This window comes from Oncorhynchus tshawytscha, linkage group LG24, assembly GCF_018296145.1.
Source record: "Oncorhynchus tshawytscha isolate Ot180627B linkage group LG24, Otsh_v2.0, whole genome shotgun sequence".
Lineage (NCBI taxonomy): Eukaryota > Metazoa > Chordata > Actinopteri > Salmoniformes > Salmonidae > Oncorhynchus > Oncorhynchus tshawytscha.
In genome coordinates, this window is record NC_056452.1 from 7,862,397 (window position 1) to 7,886,260 (window position 23,864).

General features: G+C 41.8%; 1 protein-coding gene across 1 annotated transcript in view; it reads right to left on the bottom strand.

The window, feature by feature from the left end:
- gpam (glycerol-3-phosphate acyltransferase, mitochondrial) overlaps positions 1–23,664 on the bottom strand; it is a 40,904-nt gene extending 17,240 nt beyond the window's left edge. Inside the window, exons 1-11 of the mRNA XM_024386971.2 lie at positions 23,503–23,664; positions 11,541–11,669; positions 11,119–11,238; positions 10,556–10,629; positions 9,741–9,854; positions 9,146–9,295; positions 8,661–8,760; positions 5,188–5,324; positions 4,715–4,814; positions 379–591; positions 73–186 (exon numbers count right to left, since the gene is read on the bottom strand). Of these exons, the coding sequence (XP_024242739.1) occupies positions 73–186; positions 379–591; positions 4,715–4,814; positions 5,188–5,324; positions 8,661–8,760; positions 9,146–9,295; positions 9,741–9,854; positions 10,556–10,629; positions 11,119–11,238; positions 11,541–11,636 (1,218 nt within the window). The 5' untranslated portion in view covers positions 11,637–11,669; positions 23,503–23,664. The remainder of the gene's footprint in view (positions 1–72; positions 187–378; positions 592–4,714; positions 4,815–5,187; positions 5,325–8,660; positions 8,761–9,145; positions 9,296–9,740; positions 9,855–10,555; positions 10,630–11,118; positions 11,239–11,540; positions 11,670–23,502) is intronic.
- Positions 23,665–23,864: the final 200 nt, after the last annotated feature.

Here is a 23,864-nt window from a genome sequence, read left to right on the forward strand (position 1 = left end):
TTTTCAAAGGTCCAGTTAACATAGGAGCTTCACGGAGGGGGCTTGTGTTAAGGTCTCGCTCTCAGTCCTCACTTTCAAAGAGAACGGCTGGGTGAAGTCCACTCTCACACAGCCGTAGTTCTTCCGCAGCATCCGTAACACTCCGCACGCGACACCCCACAGACTCTCATTCTTCTTCGGCTTCCCCTGAGGGTTGTAGACAGAAATATAATTCACACATAGCTCTATGGTTATATACTTACAGCAAATACATACACATTTAGGGAGGTATTCAGAGATATTCCCCCAACTACAAAACATACACCAACACAAATCCAACACACAGAACCCATCACACACACTCCTTTGCCTGCCCCGCCCGCAAACACACGTCCGTACCAGCTGCTCACTGTTGTAGTTGCCCTCGAGGATGCGGTCATAGGAGATGCCCACGGGCACCACCATCACTTCGGGGATGACGCCGTTGCACAGGGCGTCCACGACAATGGAGAGCATGCCGGCGCGTGCCGGGGAGGGCTTGCCGCTGCGAGAGCGCGTGCCCTCCAGGAAGACCTCCAGGAACTGCTGCTGCCTCAGCAACTCCTCTGTGTACTTGGGGAGGGGGAATAGATTAGCAATATGATAAGTTAGCCGTTTTTGAGACATGCTTACATGGGTTTCATCTACTCATCTAGAACTAAATTGCCAATTTCTACTCCCGGGTGCACAACACACACCAGAACAATGGACAGCCAAGTACAACCTAGTGCATTTGACCAGAATACCAGCTGACATGTGTTAATTCTGACGATTCTGTGTGTTGAATTGGTGCAAGTAGCCACCACTCGTCGGCACTCACCCTATAACACAGAGGCAAAAGCAAGAGACGCAACAGCCCCCTACTGCGGTTAACCGACCACAGTTATGGTGTGCGTGAGCTTTTGTCCCCATTCTGTAATAAATGCAGTGTGTTCCAACTGGTCTACAGCTTCGGGACAGTGTAAAGGCTTTAGGGGAATCGATGCTTTGGCTTTAAATAGTCCCGTGACATTTGACAGAGCTGGGAAATAGACCATCACGAAACAAGACATGCAATGATGCCAGTGGCCCTTGTATTTAGTCAGTTATTTTCCCTGCACAATTGCTTCCTCCCGGGTCATTAGATAAACAACCAAGCCCTCAAACTACCCTACTGTAACAAAGTCTGATTCAACAGCAATGTGTTGGTGTGTCTTTTAAAAATTATGACCCTGCATTAGCAAAGTAGCCTATGGAGGCTTTTGCCCTCATGCTTTTGCATAACTCACATACAGTACCAGTCATAAGTTTGGACACGCCTGCTCATTCAGGGGTTTTTATTTTTTAAATATATTGTAGAACAATAGTGAAGACAAAACAATGAAATAACACATTTGGAATCATATAATAACACCCCCAAAGTTTAAACAAATACAAATGAATTTTATATTTGAGATTCTTCAAAGTAGCCACCCTTTGCCTTGACAGCTTTGCAAACTCAACCAGCTTCATGAGGAATGCTTTTTCAATAGTCTTGAAGGAGTTCCCACATGCTGAGCACTTGTTGGCTGCTTTTCCTTCGCTCTGCAGTCCAACTCATCCCAATTGGGTCGAGGTCAGGTAATTGTAGAGGCCAGGTCATCTTATGCAGCACTCCATCACTCTCCTTCTTGGTCAAATAGCCCTTACACAGCCTGGAGGTGTGTTTCAGGTCATTGTCCTGTTGAAAAAACGAATTGTATCCCCACTAAGTGCAAACCAGATGGGATAGCATATCGCTGTAGAATGCTGTGGTAGCCATGCTGGTTAAGTGGGCCTTAAATTCTAAATAAATCACTGTCACCAGCAAAGCAGCCCCACACCATCACACCACCTCCTCCATGCTTCACAGTGAGAACCACACATGCAGCGATCATCCATTCACCTAATCTGTGTCTCACAAAGACACAGCGTTTGGAACCAAAAATCTCAAATTTGGATTCATCAGACCAAAGGACAGATTTCCACCGGTCTAATGTCCATTGATCGTGTTTCTTTGGCCCAAGCAAGTCTCTTCTTCTTATTGGTATCCTGTGTTAGTGGTTTCTTTTCAGCAATTCGAGCAATTCTTTTCAGCAAAGGCCTGATTCACGCAGTCTCCTCTGAACAGTTGATGTTGAGATGCGTCTGTTACTTGAACTCCGTGAAACATTTATTTGAGCTGCAATTTCTGAGGCTGGCAACTCTAATGAACCTCTGCAGCAGAGGTAACTCTGAGTCTTCCTTTCCTGTGGCGGTCCTCATGAGAGTTAGTTTCATTATAGCCCTTGATGGTTTTTGCAACTGCACTTGTAGAAACTTTAAACGTTCTTGACATTTTCCACATTGACTGACCTTCATGTCTTAAAGTAATGGACTGTCATTTCTCTTTGCTTAGTTGAGCTGTTGCCATAATATGGACTTGGTCTTTTATCAAATAGGGTCATCTTCTGTATACCACCCCTACCATGTCACAACACAACTGATTGGCTCTAACGCATTAAGGAAATAAATTATACAAATCAACTTAAGGCACACCTGTTAATTGAAATGCATTCCAGGTGACTAACTCATGAGGCTGGTTGAGAGAATGCCAAGAGTGTGCAAAGCTGTCATCAAGGCAAAGGGTAGCTACTTTGAAGATTCTCAAATATATATTTTTTTTAAACACTTTTGGTTACTACATGATTCCATGTGTGTTATTTCATAGTTTATGTTTTCACTATTATTCTACAAAGTAGAAAATAGTAAAAAAATAAAATAAAAACCCTGGAATGATTATGTGTCCAAACTTAACTGGTACAGTACCTCCATAATTCGTTTCACGTGTTCATGTATCCATCCCCATTTTTAAAGAGCATGTCTCTTCCAACTACCAAAGACAAGATATTTACAATTATTCATTCCTATATAGCCATATCAACGGCAAATTTCTTGTGACTCGCACATGCAATCAATAGGAGCCTAATATTAAAAATAAATAAATAAAAGCTCTGGAGAAGTGTCAATGTGATACGTAAAGCTATTTAAGCTTACATGTTAGGGCTGGGCAATGTATTGAATTAATTTGATACATTTGAATGTATATTTTAGCTCGATGTTCCAAATGCCCGTATCGCAAAAATCAAGATTTTAGCCACAGACTTTTGCTAGCTGTCTCGTCTGGTTTACAAAAAATGTGAAATAAGCATTAAAAAAATACATTCATAAGGATTTGGTAAATCATTATCATTCTGAGAAATATGTATCTCCTTATCTAGGTAGGCCACTTGATTACAATATTGAAATAAGTATAACAGGCTGGGTTGTCCAACAGTTGGAGACAGACAGGAGGGTGTATTCCTAACAGTTCAACTGTTCTACCTTGTTAGCAAAGCAAATAAATCCAAGTTGGTGGGACTTCAAATATAAAGATTAGCTGGCTACTCACTAGCACGTGGGGCTTGTGGTTGGGAGACCCGTGTTCATTTTCTATAATACCTGCTACAAGAAGTTAGTCATCGTTAGTGGAGGTGCATTGTGCATGGTTCTGGTTAAATTTGTAACAAATTGCATTTTCAGACTTGAAAGCCAAAATCAGTGACTATTGCAAAAAAGCTAAACTACTTTCATAAAATAATACAATTATTAGTGGGTCTTATGGTTGTGGAAGGCTGATCATTAGCCGAGGTATACTTTTACAATTTATTTTATTATTCCTGGCTGTTTGAAATGCAGTGTATTGATCTTTAAATTGTGCAACAATGCTTTTTTTTATTTTTTTAAACGATACATACCGTAAATGGAGATGATTTTTAGGCCATATGGCCCAGCCCTACTACATGTTGAAGCCAACTAGAACAGTTGACTGCAAACACGCCAACCATATTAAGCAAATCTGGATGCATTTCACTGTATGCCATTTAATAAACAGTATGAACCCACAATGTCCTAGGTCGAGAACATTCCTTGCTCTCCAGCCAAATTAGAGTTGATGATAACAAAGACCCCCAATAACCTACACAAACTTGAGACAAAAATCGCATGCAGTATTTAGCCTCTGAGAATATTTATTGGCCAGTGAGTGGTCAAGCCCTTCACACCTACAATTGATTTATTAATTCATCAAAACCCAGACCTTTCGCGTCACTGCCAGCTATTGCGCACATGATTCCCGCTGTGATAATAGCAGAAATATTTCCGACACACCGACTTGACAGCGCTGTACGGCTGCGCTACAATTTCTGTTAGGTTTGTTAAAATAAATACCTCAATGTCACAAGGGAGACACAGCTAATGCCAGTTTAGCCAGTGTGAAATGGCTAGCTAGTTAGCGGTGGTGAGCGCTAAGTGTTTCAGTCGGTGACGTCACTCGCTCTGAGACCTAGAAATAGTTGTTCTGCAAGGGCCGCGGCTTTTGTGGAGCGATGGGTAACGATGCTTCGTGAGTGACTGTGGTTGATGTGTGCAGAGGGTCCCTGGTTCGAGCCCAGGTTGGGGTGAGGAGAGGGACAGAAGCTATACTGTTACACCAGCATATCCACATTTCACCAAACATGGTGTAATAGACTAAAGCCATTAGCAGAGCCCCAGAGGCACTTTACACTAAGGCAGATGGACACATGCACACATTCCTTTTCTCTCAAGGACAGATACACATAGTGCTCTGTCAAGCTAATAAGTACCGTAAAGGGGATACCATTATCCTCTGTAGACTTACTACATATAATAGAGATCTGTACAAGACATCCTTCTTTCCGTCTGGCGTCTCGTCGAGTTTTCGCCGAATGAAGAATCCTCCCAGTTTACGTATCAATGTGCTGAAAAAAATAAGCAAGCCCAGTCATTCACTGAAATAATAGTCTAATCAGAAAACTAAACCAATCCTGCATCTGGATGGCATATTTCAAACAACTCTAATGGCTAGGCTAGCTCAATAACTTCCACATTGCACAGGTGATTTGAAATGCATTTTCTTCCAAGTGCAGATCTAGGTTCAGTTTCTTCTACCTTGATTCTAACCTCATCCATTATCAGACCTGAGATCAGCTTCGCCCAGGTAGTGCTAGGCAGTTAGGCACAGATTTAGGACCAACTTACCTTTCCAAAATCATTAGGCGAAGGGCGGACCAAGATCAGCAAAACTGATCTAGATCAGCATCTAGATGGGTCTTCTTCCAGTTGAAGGCTCACCTGAATATGGGGATGTTGAGGTTATTGCCGGCGGCGATGTGGGGGGCCTTGATGTTGTGGCAGAAGAGGATAAAGGTGATGAGCAGGTAGTCGATGTGAGACTTGTGCACGGGCAGGAAGACAAGGGGAGCGTTGTACTGCAAAACAGACAAAAAACAACAACAATTTAGGCCATGGTTAAAAGGGCATGGTGTTCACCCATTAAATTGATTATTTTATTCAATAGAGAACTGCATCCGAAAAATAATAGTCCAGACCCTGGGTCTCGACCATATATACAGTGTACTCAGAATCCTTCCCTTTTCACCACAATTTTGTTATGTTACAGCCTTATTCTAAAATTTGATTAAATACATTTCTCAATCTACACACAATACCCTATAATGACAAAACAAAAACAAGTTTATAGAAATGTTGGCTAATTTATTAAACACAAAAAACAGAAATATCTTATTTACAAAAAGGTATTCAGACCCTTTACTATGAGACTAGAAATTGAGCTCAGGCACATCCTGTTTCCATTGATCATCCTTGAGATGTTTCTACCTGATTGGAGTCCACCTGTGGTCAATTCAATTGATTGGACATGATTTGGAAAGGGGCACACACAGCTGTCTATATAAGGTCCCACAGTTGACAGTGCATGTCAGAGCAAATACCAAGCCACGTCGAAGGAATTGTCCATAGAGCTCATAGACAGGATTGTGCCGAGGCAGAGATCTGGGGAAGGATATCAAAACATTTCTGCAGCATTGAAGGTCCCCAAGAACACAGTGGCCTCCATCATTCTTAAATGGAAGAAGTTTGGAACCACCAAGAGTTCCTAGAGCTGACCGCCCAGCCAAACTGAGCCATAGGGGGAGAAGGGCTTTGGTCAGGGTGGTGACCAAGAACCTATGGGTCACTGACATAGCTCCAGAGTTCCTCTGTGGAGACAGGAGAACCTTCCAGAAGGACAACCATCTCTGCAGCACTCCACCAAATCAGGCCTTGATGGTAGAGTGGCCAGATGGAAGCCACCCCTCAAGCGGGCTGTCGTGCCTGTCACTGGAGTATGCCAACAGGCACCTGTAGACTCTCAGACCATGAGAAACAAAATTCTCTGGTCTGATGAAACCAAGAGTCACGCCTGGAGGAAACCTGGCACTATCCCTACAGTGAAGCATGGTGGTGACAGCATCTTGCTGTGGGGATGTTTTTCTGCGACAGGGACTGGGAGACTAGTCAGGATCGAGGGAAAGATAGATGGAGCAAAGTACAGAACGATCCTTGATGAATATCTGCTACAGAGCCCTCAGAACCTCAGACTTGGGCAAAGGTTCACCTTCCAACAGGACCACAACCCTAAGCACACAGCCAAGACAGCGCAGGAGTGGCTTCGGGACAAGTCTCAACGTCCTCGTGGCCCAGCCAGAGCCCAGACTTCAGCCAGATCTAACATATCTTTAGAGACCTGAAAATAACTGTGCAGCAATGCTCTCCAGCCAAACTGAGCACTTGAGAGGATCTGCAGAGAAGGGAGAAACTCCCCAAACAGGTGTGCCAAGTTTTTAGCATCATACCCAAGAAGACAAGGCTGTAATCGCTGCCAAAGACACTTCAACAAAGTACTGAGTAAAGGGCCTGAAAACAAACTGTTTTTGTAATTTCCAAACATTTCTAAAAACCTGTTTTTGCTTTGTCATTATGGGGTATTGCGAGTAGATTCACAAGGGGGAAAAAAACAATTTAATCAATTTTAGAATGGCTGTGATGTAACAAAATGTGGAAAAAGTCAAGCGGTTTGAATACTTTCCTTATGCAGTGTACGTACACACAAATATAAACTCAACATGTAAAGTGTTGGTCCCATGGTTCATGAGCTGAAATAAAAGATTCTACATTTTCCATCTGCAAAGTCAGCTTATTTCTCAAATTTTGTGCAAAATTTTGTTTAGATCCCCATTTGTGAAGATTTTAGCATTTGTCGAGATAATCCATCCACCTGACAGGTGTGGCATATCAAGATGTTGAAAATACAGCATGATCATTACACAGGTGCGCCTTGTGCTGGGGACATTAAAAGGCCACTAAAATGTGCAGTTTTATCACAAACAATGCCACATCTCAAGTTGTGCCGCCTCACAACGTGTGACCACGCCAGCAAAGGACCTCCACATGCAGTTTCTTCACCTGTGGGATCATCTAAGGGGAGGTGCCGAGTAGTATTACTGTCTGTAATAAAAGCTCTTTTGTGGGGCAAAACTCATTATGATTGGCTGGGCCTGGCTCCCAAGTGGGTGGGCCTATGCCCAGTCATGTGAAATCCATGGATTTGGGCCTTCATTAATTTATTTAAAATTGGCGGATTTCCTTATGAACTCAGCAAAATTGTTGGGTTTATATTTTTGTTCAGTATAAAGCGAACAGACTGAATTTCCATATCTACCCTCCCTGATTAAAAATAATAATCTGTTTCAGTTTGCATTGTGAATTTTGTGAGCCTCCCCATTTAAAATTGCCATAGAAACAGCCCCTCAACATTGATTGAACTGGGTTAGAGGAATAGAACGCCGCGGATCTGGAGATTAAAATGACGAGGGTGTCAAGATGACGTTGATTGACCCAAAGCGTGGAAACGCCTAATGTTAACACCTCCCAATGCTGAAATACAACCAAGAGTAGGGCGATCTAAACGGTCACAACAAACTGAAATTATTTAAAACACTATTAAGTACAAGCACATTAAAGGCTGTACTACAGTAGAGAACAATCTATTGATTATTTGTATGTGATTCATATTGACAAAGGCTAACGAATACTAGGTTTAGACATTAATTTAGTAGCACCCTCTTGAATTTACCCAGATTTCACTACATGTTAGAGCAGTGAGTGAACGCCCTATAAAAAAGGGTAAGTTCAGGATGTTAGACATTTCCTAACCCTGGAAGTAGTCAACAGTATTGGCCAGGAGAAATTATAATCCATGGTTTGGTTCTTTAAACAGCCACAACAAACCTCAGCTAACTCTAGCCATCAATAGCTAACAATCAATGGAAGTGATAGGGGCAATCAATGATGGTTCAAGGTGGTAATGGTAATCTAAACGTCACCTTAGGTTTAGCTGTCTTGACATAAGACTGACGTAGCTTTATCCAAACACAAAAAAAAAAAACACGGTCAAGGTAACATTGCGGAAGCTCTGTCCCCGGGGTAGACAGAAAGGGTCCCATGATTGACCAGGACTAAGGTTTGAATGGTTTAGTGAAGCAATACATTTCTATAAATTCCATGAACCATACAGTCACACACCAACATTTAAGATAAACGACTCAAAATTCCATAGTGTACCTTTAATGACAAATGTTACAGATCATGCATAAAATGTTAATCTATCAAAAGGTTATTTAAATATTCTAAAACATGGAAGACATTCTTCACGCTGGCGCAACAGTATCATGCCAGCAGTATAAAGTGTTAGCGGTGATTCTAACCTCCGTAGCAGCTTTCTTCACCATCTCCAGCTGGCCTTTGTGGATCTGGATGCTCCAGAAGAAGCCATTGAAGAGCTTGAGAAGAGCCCATCCCGTCAGCCTGAAAGACAAAAATGTACAAGTATGGCTCCTTCAGTGGCATTGTCACTTGCCAAAGTGTTTTATTTATTTATTTTAGCAACTTTCGTTGTAACAGGGACAAAACGGCATTCTTCATTTGAGCACTGCTTACATTGATTAGAACTAGCATTTGAGGATTGATACAAATCTGTGTTGTTATCTGATTGGCAGCAATATCCATAGACAAAACGAAACATTTGTTTGAAAATAACCACACATTTTCAGACTTCAAGGACATTGTGATCCCTAAACCACGACATCGGCCATTTTCAATTATTTCAAAAGGCCGGTGGGAACCCTGCCAGCACCAAAGAACATTACATTAAGTGCTTTGAGAGTAGAGGACTCGCTGAAAGGTGCTGTACCTGATGAAGGCTGGTGAGATGTTGGCCACCATCTCTTGCAGGAACCCTCTGGCTTTCCGCCTCACCTTGCTGACCGCTTTATGTTCCACCCCAGCCTCGGTGGAAGCAGGATCCAACTCAGTGGCCACCTCCACAATTGCACTCTCCACCCTGGGACAGACAAGTACTGTCAGAGACAAGCATTCTTCTGATTCTTCTTCTACTGGAAAATCAAAAGCTAATGGAGGTTTGAAAGGCATTATACTCAAGAGTTTCAAGGGAGCTATGCTCAGGATGACAGTTTCAAGGGTACCGTTCATGGGAAATTACTGTTATAAAACGCACTGTTAAACTCATGAGAGTTGTCTGCTTTGTCTCTGCACCAATACATGATCTCCTTTCCGTCACAACCTCTGATATAAATACATTAGAGATGAAACCAAGGTTTGGTTTGTCTTCAAGTCTATGAAGTCAGTTCAAAAGGAGATGAGGAAGTAATTTACTGAATAATCATGGTACATAGTCTCTTCTTCCAAATCCCTGCTAGTTCCCTTTTCCCTTCTCCCTTCATCCTCCCCTCTGCATCCCTCCCTCCCCCTGTGTCTCTCTGTGATACCTGCTGTTGTTGAGTACATTGTCCACCACATTGCGAGCGAACATGTCCTTCTGGACGTCCCTCTCCAGAACAAACAGCACATAGCTGAGCCTGCGGGCCAGCCAGCCACGATGTCTGCAAGACCACAGGGAACACTTGTCACAATCTGCATACACAGTAACCACAACAATCAGAGTGCACCCAATCACAAGTATATACTATCAACATAGTTACCGTAGCCTTACAGAAACAAATTTAACAAAATGATTACATTGTAACAGCTGTAGTCCACCAAAGCGCAGGATCAACTTGGGTGGAATTTAAATGTTTACATTATCTTGTACAGTAATATGGTTACAGTGAAATACTTGTCATTATTTAACATTTTAAAGCAATTCCACAACCCTACCACCACCAAAATCCACCTGTCATAAGACTTCTTTTGTCAAATATACAAGTTAGTGTTTTGTTGACATGAACATATGCATTTCTCCTGTTGTTTTGTAAGGCACAAGGTAGCCATCGCCAACTTTGGGACCACTGAGGTCAGTCACCGGATAGGAGTGGCTGGTATCCGTTGACAGTCAATTATTCATCCTTAAGTTTTCCACTGTTTCACAGGGACACCCTGAGCTTCATAGACAAGTGGCGAGTATATGTTGTTTGAAGTACAGCATATCTACTACACTGTACCAGGTGTCAAACCTGCGTGCTTGAAATAAACGTTGAATGTCGGCACAACATGTTGAACAGCGTTTGAATACACCGCCAAATGAAAAAGGTCTATTAAAAGAGAAACGAACGACCAATGACTTAAAGTGCTGTGGTGGGCTTACCTGGTGTGGGTCTCATTGATGTAAATCACGTTGCGCAGTCCTAGAGAAGGAATGCTCGAGTTGAAGAGTCTCGCCTGGAAGAAAACAGAGGAGCTGTCAGGTAAATCTATTGCAAGCTGGGACACAGAAACGTATGCATAAGTTAATGCGCTGGGCTTCTACGAAATCGAATATCACCAACAATGGTTTGGCTCTACCTAAAATGGAGGATGGGGCAGAATCAGCCATAGAATCTATTCAGTGGAAAACTTTTTCCGTCCTCCAGGTGGAATTAATTAGTCCCTTCCTGTTTCAGTCTTTTTCTTATGTTTGGTGTAAAGAATATGTAGGCACCAAACAGAAGAAAACCTGGTGTCAGCAATTTATATCTTGTATTCTTTTGAACTTAACATGAATTGGGGGTACTAAGAGTACTATATAGGTAGAGAACATTGCTATATCATTAACAAAATACTTGGATTAATCAAAGCCCTAATGAACACAACCAAGCAATACTCGGGATCACCAGGCTGGGGTTTGAGTAAGTCAATGGCTAGAGTAAACTAGACCACGGCTCAGCTCACCTGACTTTGCGGCGTGCAAGAATGGCAGCAGCGGCCCACGAATGGCCTCTTTCTGTTCAGCAAGCCCTCCTTCCACGTACTGGTCACACAGCGCAGGACAGACGGACTGGAACTGCGGTCCTGGACACAGACACTTCAGTTTGCGCCATCGTTCAAAACAACAAAAGAATCCCATATAGGAAATAGATTTTTGCGCCGTGTTGGTCTTTCACACCCACACAAATTCTCAACCAACAGCAATTCTCCTCGCTATCGGTGGTCAAGTCTTTCTTAGTGTTTCCTCTACCATTACTGTGCAAGACAGTCCTCCCTAAATTAGCACCAACCCACCTAAAATAAAAATCCCAGCAACTAAAAAAAACAATTAAAAAAAAAAAACATGGGGAGGCACATCACTACTTCATCGTTCAATCCCATCTTACTGAGTCATCGTTAGGCTGCTTCCAGCGGCTGCCTCCCTGGTCGGCTCCATTGACCTGGAGCAGGCTGTCTGGCCCAATCGTGACGGCCACTTCCATCTCCTCCCTTTATATCACACACCAGCTAGGAATCTGCGGGATCGAGAGACACTCACAATCACAGATCAACACAAATGCCATCAAGAGGTCCCCATAGCCATGACCGAGCTCCAAGCCATATGGCGCTTACATACCTAACAGAGCAGGCCAAACAATTGAGGGGGTTTGGACTGGGGTGACAGATGATAGAATTGGGGTTGTGTCAAATTTTAAAAAATGTCCATTTCAGAGTGTAGGTATTTTTTAATTCAATTGCACAGCTAGCAGGAGACGGTTTTCTGGACCACACATGATCATGGCAGAGTTTGAAACAAATCCCCACTGGATTGAGACAAACTGTGATGATATAATTCTGCCAGGGGAGGCATAAGTTAACATTAAATTGAGGAGGTTTTTGGGACAGCCTTTCCATCGACCATTATCATCGCACACATACAGACGGGCGTTCCTGTGTCATTGCCTCTTCAGAAAGTTGCAGGAAATACAAGTCACTGATGCATTCTGCTCATGTCTTATGATAAACTTGGGCAAATAAATGTTATAATAAGTTGAATATATTTAATTGATTTCCTGCTAAGTTTTTTTAAATATAAATTGTTGAATTCTGTTTTATTGTCCGATTACGTCTGCGTCGCAGGTTTTATAGGGCCCTAGAGTTAGGACTGGGAATGACAGAATTGGGGATGAGAGTGACCTCTCCAGCTACTCAAAATAGATCATGGGGCATTACCACTGGCACGTGGCAAAAAGAGTAGAGATATTTCTTTCCCAGCCCGAGTTCTTTCCTTCACGTCCTTCATGACCTACGTATGTATTACCACCTGAAACCAATTTGCTGACCTGTGGGCGAGAGCCTTTTTCCCCTTCGGTGTCAGGTTATAGGCTACCCACACCCACCCACCCCAAATGACAGACACAAATACACAGACCCACACGTAAAAATACACGCAGATAAACCCATGTATAAACTAATAAGTTAACCTCTATATAGATTCATACATTCACATAACCACACGTTGCCTTCGAGTCAAATTTTCCTATGCTATAGCATACAATATTTGACATACAGCAGAATTTTAAAAAGGACCAAATAGTTTGGGTTTGCTTTGTTCTTTTTTTGACATGGAAAAAAAGAAAGTGATACTGGTATCGTCCCAGCCCTAGTAAGCACAACCGGGCTGGCTGTTTCAGAGTCGAAGGGAAAACAGGGCATTTGGAGTGTTCACACACCATCTCAGAGGGATATTTGAGGCAGAAGTGTGCGACCAGACCGAACCCACCCCGTCCACCCAAGACACCTCAAATGTAAAAATAAAATAAAAAAATCAACAAAACTGCAAAGAATTCCAGTATACCTAGCCCATCCCTAAAGTTTAAGTGAAAGATGGAAAATGTATGGCATTTATGGTAGCCGGGCAGGTTGAGCCTGCTCTGTGGTTGACCAGTTAAGGTGTTCAACAACAAAAAACACCTAGCAGCCTTACATAGGTGCTACAAATGTTTTATTTTACCTGCTACACTGAAGCATAACTTGTCAGTGTGAGCAGAGCACTACCAACCAGGCCTAGGCATTCAATAAGTATTCAGACACCTTTACTTTTCCCATCCTGCTACATTACAGCCTTATTCTAAAAAGGATTTTAAAAATAAGAATCCTCAATCTACAGACAATACCCCATAAATACAAAGCAAAAACAGGTTAAGAAATGTTTGCAAATGTATTCAATTAAAACAGAAATACTTTTACATAAATATTCAGACCCTTTGCTATAGGACTAGAAATTGAGATTAACCACAGGTAGACTACAAGTTGTACAAATTCAATTGATTGGACATGATTTGGAAAGGCACACACCTGTCTATATAAAAAAGGTCCCACACTTGACAGTGCATGTCAGAGCAAAAACCAAGCCATGAGATTGAAGGAATTGTCCATAGAGCTCCGAGACAGGATTGTGTCGAAGCACATCTGGGGAAGGGTACCAAAACATTTCTGCAGCATTGACGGTCCCCAAGAAGACAGTGGCCTCCATTCTTAAATGGAAGAAGTTTGGAACCACCAATACTCTTCCTATAGCTGGCCACCCAGCCAACCTGAGCAATCAGGGAGAAGGGCCTTGGTCAGGGAGGTGCCCAAGAACTCGATGGTCAGCCTGACAGAGCTCCAGAGTTTGTGTAGAGACTGGACAACCTTCCAGAAGGACAACCATCTATACAGTACTCCACCAATCAGGCCTTTATGATAGAGTGGCCAGACTGAAGCCAATCCTCAGTAAAAGGCACAACATCCCACTTGGAGTTTGCCAAAAGGCACCTAAAGGACACTCAGACCATGAGAAACAAGATTTTCTGGTCTTGTGAAAACAAGATTTAAATCTTTGGCCTGAATGCCAAGCGTCACATCTAGAGGCACCATCCTTATGGTGGTGGCAGCATCTTTCTGTGGGGATGTTTTTCAGTGGCAGGGATTGGGAGACTAGTCAGGATTGAGGGAAAGATGAACGGAGTAAAGTACAGAGAAATCCTTGATGAAAACCTGCTCCAGAGCGCTCAGGACCTGACTTGGGCAAAGATTCACATTCCAAAACAACAACAACCCTAAGCACACAGCCAAGACAGAGAAGGAACGGCTTCGGGACAAGTCTCTGAATGTCCTTGAGTGGCCCAGCCAGAGTCCAGACTTGAACCCAATCGAACATCTCTGGAGAGACCTGAAAATAGCTGTGCAGCGCTCCCCATCCAACCTGACAGAGCTTGCGAGGACCTGCAGATTAGAATGGAAGAAACTCCCCAAATACAGGTGCGCCAAGCTTGTAGTATCATACCCAAAAATATTTTTTTTCAGCAATTACAGCCTCTTCAAAGTACTGAGTAAAGGGTTGAATATTTATGTAAAGAGATATTTTTTAAATGTATTAAAAACTGTTTTTGCTTCGTTATTATGGGCTATTGTGTGTCGATTGAGGGGGATTTGTTTTCACCCCATCCATTTTAGAATAAGGCTTTAACGTAACAAAATGTGGAAAAAGTCAAAGGGTCTGTATACTTTCCGAATGCACTGTACATCCTTTTGATCCCGGGGATGAACTGTGTGTTGAAAACAAAAACCTGAAGGTAATTTTACGCTACAGCAGCGCAAGCTCTCGTGGAGCCGGCATGCTCACGCCCAGGTTTCATTTAAATGAATAGGAGTCGCTCAAAACTGAAGAACCCTTTCTCACATTTTCAGGCAAGTGACTTATCTTCACGCAACCCCACCAAAAAAATACTGCTGACTTGTCTGATGGGCAAGTGCCTTTCAGACTAATGCCAATCCCTGGATAGCTTAACACGTTTTACCGGTGAAACGTTCATAAAGCATCTGCACGCCAATTACCAACCACCATGTTTTGTTTCAATCAAAGCATATATTTGCCCTAATGGCGTGAGCTGCTGAGTTTGGGCCACAAGAGAAAAATGCAAGCAGACATTGATTCAGTTTTGATCTGATGAAAATACAACATAACAGACCATGTCTCACACCAGACAAAGACCTCCAATCACCATGGGGTGTGAGAACAGGAATGGAGAAGCAGCGAACGGGGCCAGAGCCTGTGTGTGTGTGTGTGTGTGTGTGTGTGTGTAAAGTAGCACCTGCGCCTGATTGTTCAACTAACGGGAAGAGGGGTCCCGACACTCCAGATTTATGGAGGGGCATGGCAGAGGCAGGGTCCACCAAACCCACAGGGCTGTGTGTGTTGTGCTTGTGTAAACGCATGTGGCGCTGCTGCTCTGTGTTTTTGAACAACACTGACAGAGATGGCCTATCTAGGCTAGGCCCATCATCAAGTTTTATTATAATGTTCAAGCCCTGAATGCGGATTAGCTGAAAGCCGTGGTATCAGACCATATACCACAGGTATGACAAAACATTTATTTTTACTGTTCTAATTATGTTGTTAACGAGATTATAATATCAATAAAGGCACCTCGGGGGGTTTGTGATATATGGCCAATATATCACGATTAAGGGCTGTAACCAGGCACTATGCATTGCGAAGTACATAGTAACAGCCCTTAGCCTTGGTATATTGGCCATGTACCACACCCCTGCATGCCTTATCGCTGAATATAGCCTTGCCATTAGTGATTAAAAACTAAAACAGTTACATATATCGATACTTTGACTCCCAAGTATTGATTTGCAAAAATCGCGCAAACTGGAAATCACATGTCCTGAGGCTGCATTTATTTTAGCTAGGGATTTTAACAAAGCAAATGCGAGGAAAAACTCTGCTGAAGTTCTGTCAACAGACTGTAGTAAAGGTCGACCGATTATGATATTTCAATGCCGATACCGATTGGAGGACCCCAAAAAAAGCCGATACCGATTAAATCGGCCAATTTTTATAACACATACATACAAAAGTGTTGGAGAAGTAAAAGTGCAATATGTGCCATGTAAAAAAAAGCTAATGTTTAAGTTCCTTGCTCAGAACACATGAAAGCTGGTGGTTCCTTTTAACATGAATCTTCAATATTCCCAGGTAAGATGTTTTAGGTTGTAGTTATTATAGGACTATTTCTCTCTATACCATTTGTATTTCATATACCTTTGACTATTGGATGTTCTAATAGGTACTTTAGTATTGCCAACCTAATCTCGGGAGTTGATAGGCTTGAAGTCATAAACAGCGCAATGCTTGAAGCACAGCGAAGAGCTGCTGGCAAATGCAGGAAAGTGCTGTTTGAATGAATGCTTACGAGCCTGCTGCTGCCTACCACCGCTCAGACTGCTCTATCAAATCATAGACTTAACTATAACACACAGAAATACGAGCCTTAGGTCATTAATATGGTAAAATCCGGAAACTATCATTTCGAAAACAAAAGGTTTATTCTTTCAGTGAAATGCGGAACCGTTCCATATTTTATCTAAAAGGTGGCATCCCGAAGTCTAAATATTGCTGTTACATTGCACAACCTTCAATGTTATGTCATAATTATGTACAATTCTGGCAAATTAATTACGGTCTTTGTTAGGGCGAAATGGTCTTCACACAGCTCGGAACGAGCCAGGCGGCCCAAACTGCTGCAGATACAAACTGCTGCACAGAATGCAAGAGGTTACACAATTTCCCCTAGTTAAAATGAAATTCATGTTAGCAGGCAATATTAGCTAAATATGCAGGTTTAAAAATATATACTTGTGTATTGATTTTAAGAAAGGCATTGATGTTTATGGTTAGGTAGACATTGGTGCAACGACAATACTTTTTTTGCGAATGCGCTTGTTAAAAAAAACAAAAAAAAACACCCATTTGGCAAAGTAGGCTGTGATTCAATGATAAATTAACCGGCACCAAATCAATTATATGCAACGCAGGACAAGCAAGATAAACTAGTAATATCGTCAACCATGTGTAGTTAACATTATTTGTGTTTATAAGATAAGTTTAATGCTAGCTAGCACCTTACCTTGGCTCCTTGCTGCACTCGCATAACAGGTAGTCAGCCTGGCACGCAGTCTCCTCGTGGAGTGCAATGTAATCAGCCATAATCGGTGTCCAAAAATGCTGATTAACGATTGTTTAATGAAACTTGAAATCAGCCCTAATTAAAATTGGGCGTTCCGATTAAATCGGTCGATCTCTAGACTGTAGTACACTCAACCACTGCTACTCCAACTGGCAAGATGCCTACAAGGCCCTCCCACGCCCTCCATTTTGCTCCTCCCTTCCTAGATGCAGAAACTCAAACAGGAAGAAACTTAAACAGGAATTACCCATGCTAAGGACCATTCGCTGCTGGTCTAACCAATCAGAATTCAAGCCTCAAGATGGTTTTGATCACGCAGACTGGGATATGTTCCGGGTAGCTTCAAAGAATAATAGCAACGATTACACTGAAATGGTTTACCAGGGAGTGTATAGGAGATGTTGTACCAACTGACTATTACAACCTACCATAACCAGAAACCATGGATAGATGGTAGCATTCACACAAAACTGAAAGTGCGAAACACTACATTTACCATGGTAAGGTGACTGGGATTATGGCCGAATACAAACAGTGTTGTTATTCCCTTCGTAAGGCAATCAAACAGGCAAAACGGCAGTACAGACAAAGAAGTTTCAATTCAACGGCTCAGACATGAGACGTCCGTAATTGTCTGTAGACCCTGCCACATACGTCTGGCTTCCGGACAAGCTAAATACCTTCTTCACCCGCTTTGAGGATAGTAATGCCACCAGAGAAGGGCCTTCTCTGTGGCTAGCGTGAGTAAGACCTTTAAGTGTCCCACAAGGGTGAGTGCTCAGCCCCCTCCTGTACTCCCTGTTCACCCATGACTGCATGGCCATGCACACTTCCAACTCAATCATCAAGTCTGCAGACAACACCAGTAGTATGCTTGATTACCAACAATGAGACAGGGAGGTGAGGACTAGAAGTGTGGTGCCAGGAAAACAACCTCACACTCAACGTCAGCAAAAGGAGATGATCGTGGACTTCAGGAAACCCCCTATCCACATTGACAGGACTGCAGTGGAGAAGGTGGAAAGCTTAAAGTTACTTCGCTAACAAACTGAAAATGGTCCACCCACACCGTGTGGTGAAAGCACCTCTTCAACCTCAGGAGGCTGAAGATATTTAGCATGGCACCTAAAGTTAGAGGTCGACCGATTATGATTTTTCAACGCCGATACCGATTATTGGAGGACAAAAAAGCCGATACATTGAAAAAAAATTGGCTGATTTTTAGTCTGTATTTGTAATAATGACAATTACAACAATACTGAATGAACACTTATTTTAACTTAATATAATACACCAATAAAATCCATTTAGCCTCAAGTAAATAATGAAACATGTTCAATTTGGTTTAAATAATGCAAAAACAAAGTGTTGGAGAAGTGCAATATGTGCCATGTAAGAAAGCTAACATTTAAGTTCCTTGCTCAGAATGTGAGAACATATGAAAGCTGGTGGTTCCTTTTAACAAGAGTATTCAATATTCCCAGGTAAGAAGTTTTAGGTTGTAGTTATTATAGGAATTTTAGGACAATTTCTCTCTATACCATTTGTATTTCATATACCATTGACTATTGGATGTTCTTATAGGCACTTTAGTATTGCCAGTGTAACAGTATAGCTTCCGTCCCTCTCCTCGCTCCTCCCCGGGCTCGAACCAGGAACACAATGACAACAGCCACCCTCGAAGCAGCATTACCCATGCAGAGCAAGGGGAACAACTACTCCAAGTCTCAGAGCGAGTGACGTTTGAAACGCTATTAGGGCGCACCCCGCTAACTAGCTAGCCATTTCACATCGGTTACACGAGCCTAATCTCAGGAGTTGATAGGCTTGAAGTCATAAACAGCAGAGCTGCTGGCAAAACGCACTAAAGTGCTGTTTGAATGAATGCGTACGAGCCTGCTGCTGCCTACCATCGCTCAGACTGCTCTATCAAATCATAGACTTAGTTATAACACAATAACACACAGAAATACGAGCCTTAGGTCATTAATATGGCCAAATCCGGAAATTATCTCGAAAAAACAAGACGTTTATTCTTTCAATGAAATACAGAACCGTTACGTATTTTATCTAAGGGGTGGCATCCATTAGTCTAAATATTCCTGTTATATTGCACAACCTTCAATGTTATGTCATAATTACGTAAAATTCTGGCAAATTAGTTCGCAATGAGCCAGGCTGCCCATATTACCCTGACTCTGCGTGCAATGAACACAAGAGAAGTGACACAATTTCACCTGGTTAATATTGCCTGCTAACCTGAATTTCTTTTAGCTAAATATGCAGGTTTAATATATACTTCTGTGTGATTGATTGATTTTAAGAAAGGCATTGGTGTTTATGGTTAGGTACACGTTGGAGCAACGACAGTCCTTTTTTGCAAATGTGCACTGCATCGATTATATGCAACGCAGGACACTCTAGATAAACAAGTAATACCATCAACCATGTGTAGTTATAACTAGTGATTATGATTGATTAAGTTTAATGCTAGCTAGCAACTTACCTTGGCTTCTTACTGCATTCGCGTAACAGGCGGGCTCCTCGTGAGGCAGGTGGTTAGAGCATTGGACTTGTTAACCGTAAGGTTGCAAGATTGAATCCCTGAGCTGACAAGGTAAAAATCTGAACAAGGCAGTTAACCCGCCGTTCCTAGGCCATCATTGAAAATAAGAATGTGTTCTTAACTGACTTGCCTAATTAAATAAAGGATTAAAAATATTATTTATATATAAATAATATATATATAATAATAAATAAATAAATATATATATATAATAATAAATATATATATAATATATATATATAATAAATATATAATAAATATATAATATATATATATATATATATCCCTAAAATCCTCAAACTTTTACAGACACAGTGAGAGCATCCTGGTCGGGCTGCATCACCGCTTGGTACGGCAACTGCACCGCCAGCGACCGCAACTAAATAAGGTAGTTCTAGTTCTGTTTTGTATTTTCAATATATTTGCAAACATTTCTAAAAACCTGCTTTTGCTTTGCCATTATGGGGTATTGTGTGTAGATTGATAACATTTATTTTTCCCTTCTCAATTTTAGACTACGTCTGTAACAAAACATGGAAAAAGTAAAGGGGTCTGAATACTTTCCAAATGCACTGTACCGGCACCTAAGTATCATGAGGTCCCTGGCAATTCCATGCCCTACTAGCCATAATGAGAATATCCTTTGTTGACCCTTGAAATATCCCCTTACAAATCTCTACAATACTGGGATGATGACTTGGCAGTCTACAGCTGTTGGGCAAGGTCTTCCCTATGACTCGACATTACATTATCTAATCAATAAATACACATGGCAGGTCCAGAAATCACATTCTAACCATTTCTCTACCGGGTAAACATGGGATTTGTTTTATTTATTTAAATTTCACTCTGCTTTGAGTTCAAATTCAGTGGGATGTCTCATCTGATTCAAGGTCATAAATGGGGGAGAACAAGCGATTGCTTCGATATGGAATCGCCTAACCCTGCATTTTGGTTAACCCCAAAACACAATTGCTCTTGCAGCTGCGTTGCAATAAATGTGTTGTTTTCTTGCTGCACAGAAAATGTTATTTACTTAACCCAAACCCCAGGAACCCTGTTGTGTTTACTTTCAAAAATGGCTCTTTGTTTAACAGAAAATATGGACAGAAAATCTAGCTAGTCTTTTCCTCTAAAATTGAGCAAAAAAGTGAGCTCAGCGCACAATGAGAATACAATCTCCTCCAATCTGATACGCATCTGTAGCCGAAGTTCTTGTTATCACATTGCCCAGGCAGCCTGGAAAGAGGAACTTTGCACTAAACAAAGAGCAACATATTCTGTACTATTGCCTTTCCCTGTAGTCCTGCAGTCAAATGAACCCACTCACTGTAACATAGCAGCAAGCCAACCTTGGGGTGACATGAGATGCAGTATCATAAAAGCCCATCGTCAGGACTTTTAGCTGGAGTCATCAACGGAACAGTGTTTGTCCTCACAAAAGCCCTTATTGCTGTACGTAAGCCAAAAGCTTAACTTTCTGGAAGACAAGCATTAGGTTCGTTGCTACCAACCTATTTACAATGATTTATCGTTATTCAGAAACGTAGGTCTGGCACAAAGCTATAGGACCGGGTGGAATTGAAGTCAAGTGAACCTTTCTTTTCCCCCTCTCCTTCCTTCGCTTTTCCTTTCCCTCCGTCGCTCCCTTTGTCCCTCTGTTTTTGATGTAGGTCAATGGCAAGTCTCAGTCGGGCTGAGTGACATGTAGACTATTCTTCTGATCATTCCATTTCTTATGTTTGGCAGTTCATGCCAAGTCAATATAAAAACGGTTTCAATGAGGCTGATTCATTGGCTTGAATTACGTTTATGATACCGAAGCAGAAAGGCTACTACAGTTCATCAACCTATTACTAAAATTAACCTGGCTACAGTATAAATCCATGGGCAATATAATAGCTCAACATTCACTGTGGTAGGCTTATGCTAATCACTGTGCATTGACAAACAAGAAAACGAGTATACACACACACAAAACTTAATTTGTGGACAGATAGCTTGGGGAGGAATTCCTAATGTAATTAATCGGAAAATCACGCCATGGGTAGTGCCATCCAGTTTAGAACTAGGTCACCATCAGACGCTGAGAGAATCTCTTTATAAATGGATAGCTACACCAACAAGGGTGCATGTATGTATAAATATATACGTGTGTGTGTGGCTAATCACTGAGTAGGACATAAACTAAACCAAACTGCTCCTACCCAGCTCAAGCAAGCAATGAATGACATACTGAGCTTTGCTGCATTGTCCCTTTGTGTTCTTGTAGTAGGTGACCCGCACATTGATGACAGAAGTGTGACTAGAATTCTGCTGGGTTTGCAAAGGTCAATGACCTGCCATGTTCAAACAGGGGTGGTGAGGAAATTATTGATGGTAGGACTACCATCATAACACCAAACACAGGCTTCATAACATTTTTGAAGGTATTATAATTATTATTTTATAATTCTGGCTTCACTACTTCTGCCCTAAAAAAGCAAGGCAAACAGGGGTTTGGGACTTTGCTCATAGAAATCTTAACACGTATGGACGCTTCACTGATCCTGGTACAGGCATATGAATTGCCTGTGGCCATCAATATTTACAAAACAATCTGAGAGCTATTATCATTAGTCCTATTAAGAATGCTTCAATTGAACGGACATATGGGGCGGCAGGTAGCCTAGCGTTGGACTAGTAACCCGAAAGGTTGCAAGATCAAATCCCCGAGCTGACAAGGTAAAAATCTGTCGTTCTGCCACTGAACAAAGCAGTTAACCCACTGTTCCTAGGCCGTCATTGAAAATAAGAATTGGTTCTTAACTGACTTGCCAAGTTAAATAAAAAGGTAAAATGATAGATGTGGTACATTGACCTTTCACACATCTTGCAAGCTATGCATACATATGAAAGGTATAGCTACTGCACACATCGCTTATTGGACTCATTAGCAGTTATACATACATTAATATTTTCTTCCCAGAAATGGAACGCTGAGTTGGTCGTTTGCATGCCAAAACATCTTATCCACGCGTGGGTGGCTACTAGCTAGGTTAATCCGACTCACAAACTGCCTGTTAATCTTCATTAAACGGGTCAAATGAAGCCGGACAAGACAGATGCCATGGTGGGGGATGATGATCATGAAATCTTAACGAAAATAATTTCGCAATTTGTTATTGTAGTGAACATAAAAGTGACGTGTGAAGGAGCTTCATGGCTGAGTAAATTGCATAGGCAAGGACAGGTGCAGTGTTTAGCTATACAGCACAGGCTAGCTCACATTGTTGCCTGATCATCAAAATCAGTTGGATCGGTTGGTTAGGATGGGATAGAGCTTTTGTCAAATTACGCCGAAAATAGTTTTTGCATTTGAGCTAACCCTAACCCTTTTCCTGACCTTGTTATCCTAATTATCCTAACATAATACGTTAATTATTATAACCTGCTGCGTAAAATAGAAGTTGCCTAGGCAGCCGATTGTGCATGGAAATCCTCCTAAACCGGTTATTAAAGTCAATTTTGACCAAATCTGTATCCCTTCTAGACAAAACCAGTTGACGCTAAGCTAACATAAGCTAGTACTATGACGCTATTTCATTCAATGGTCAACCTAATTCACACCATTCACTCAGGCTAGCTAGCTACCGTTAGTTTAGCTAGCTAGCATAAAGGCTAGTACGACTATACAGAAACCCGCAGGCAACCGCACCGACCCGTTTCATCAACGTCGTGGGACAAGTCAACACAATATTAGCTAGCGTTAATATTAAATTTAAAAAAGTTTCTCAGTCTTACCTTGTATACGACCTCTAGCTGCACCACCATGTCTTGTGAATATACCCCCGTTGGCGCAATGTTCTTCTTCGAGAGTTAATGGCAGACTATCACCAAAGATTTTTTTAAAGATAGACCAGAGCCTGTCGTTTCCAATGGGAGCAAATTAATCCTAGTTGGCCGATCAAGCAAAGAGGTGGGCAGAGACAAACACGAGTGGTGAGATCCTATTGGCGCGTTCTAGCATTTATTTGCATATTTCATTAGGGAACGCCTACTATGTAAAGTGCGCGTGTGCAACAATTCAATTCGCCCATGCACTCCTTCTAAACGCCTTTTTTTTTACTTTGGCAAAGTCTTCCAAACTCAGTCCACTCGGTTTG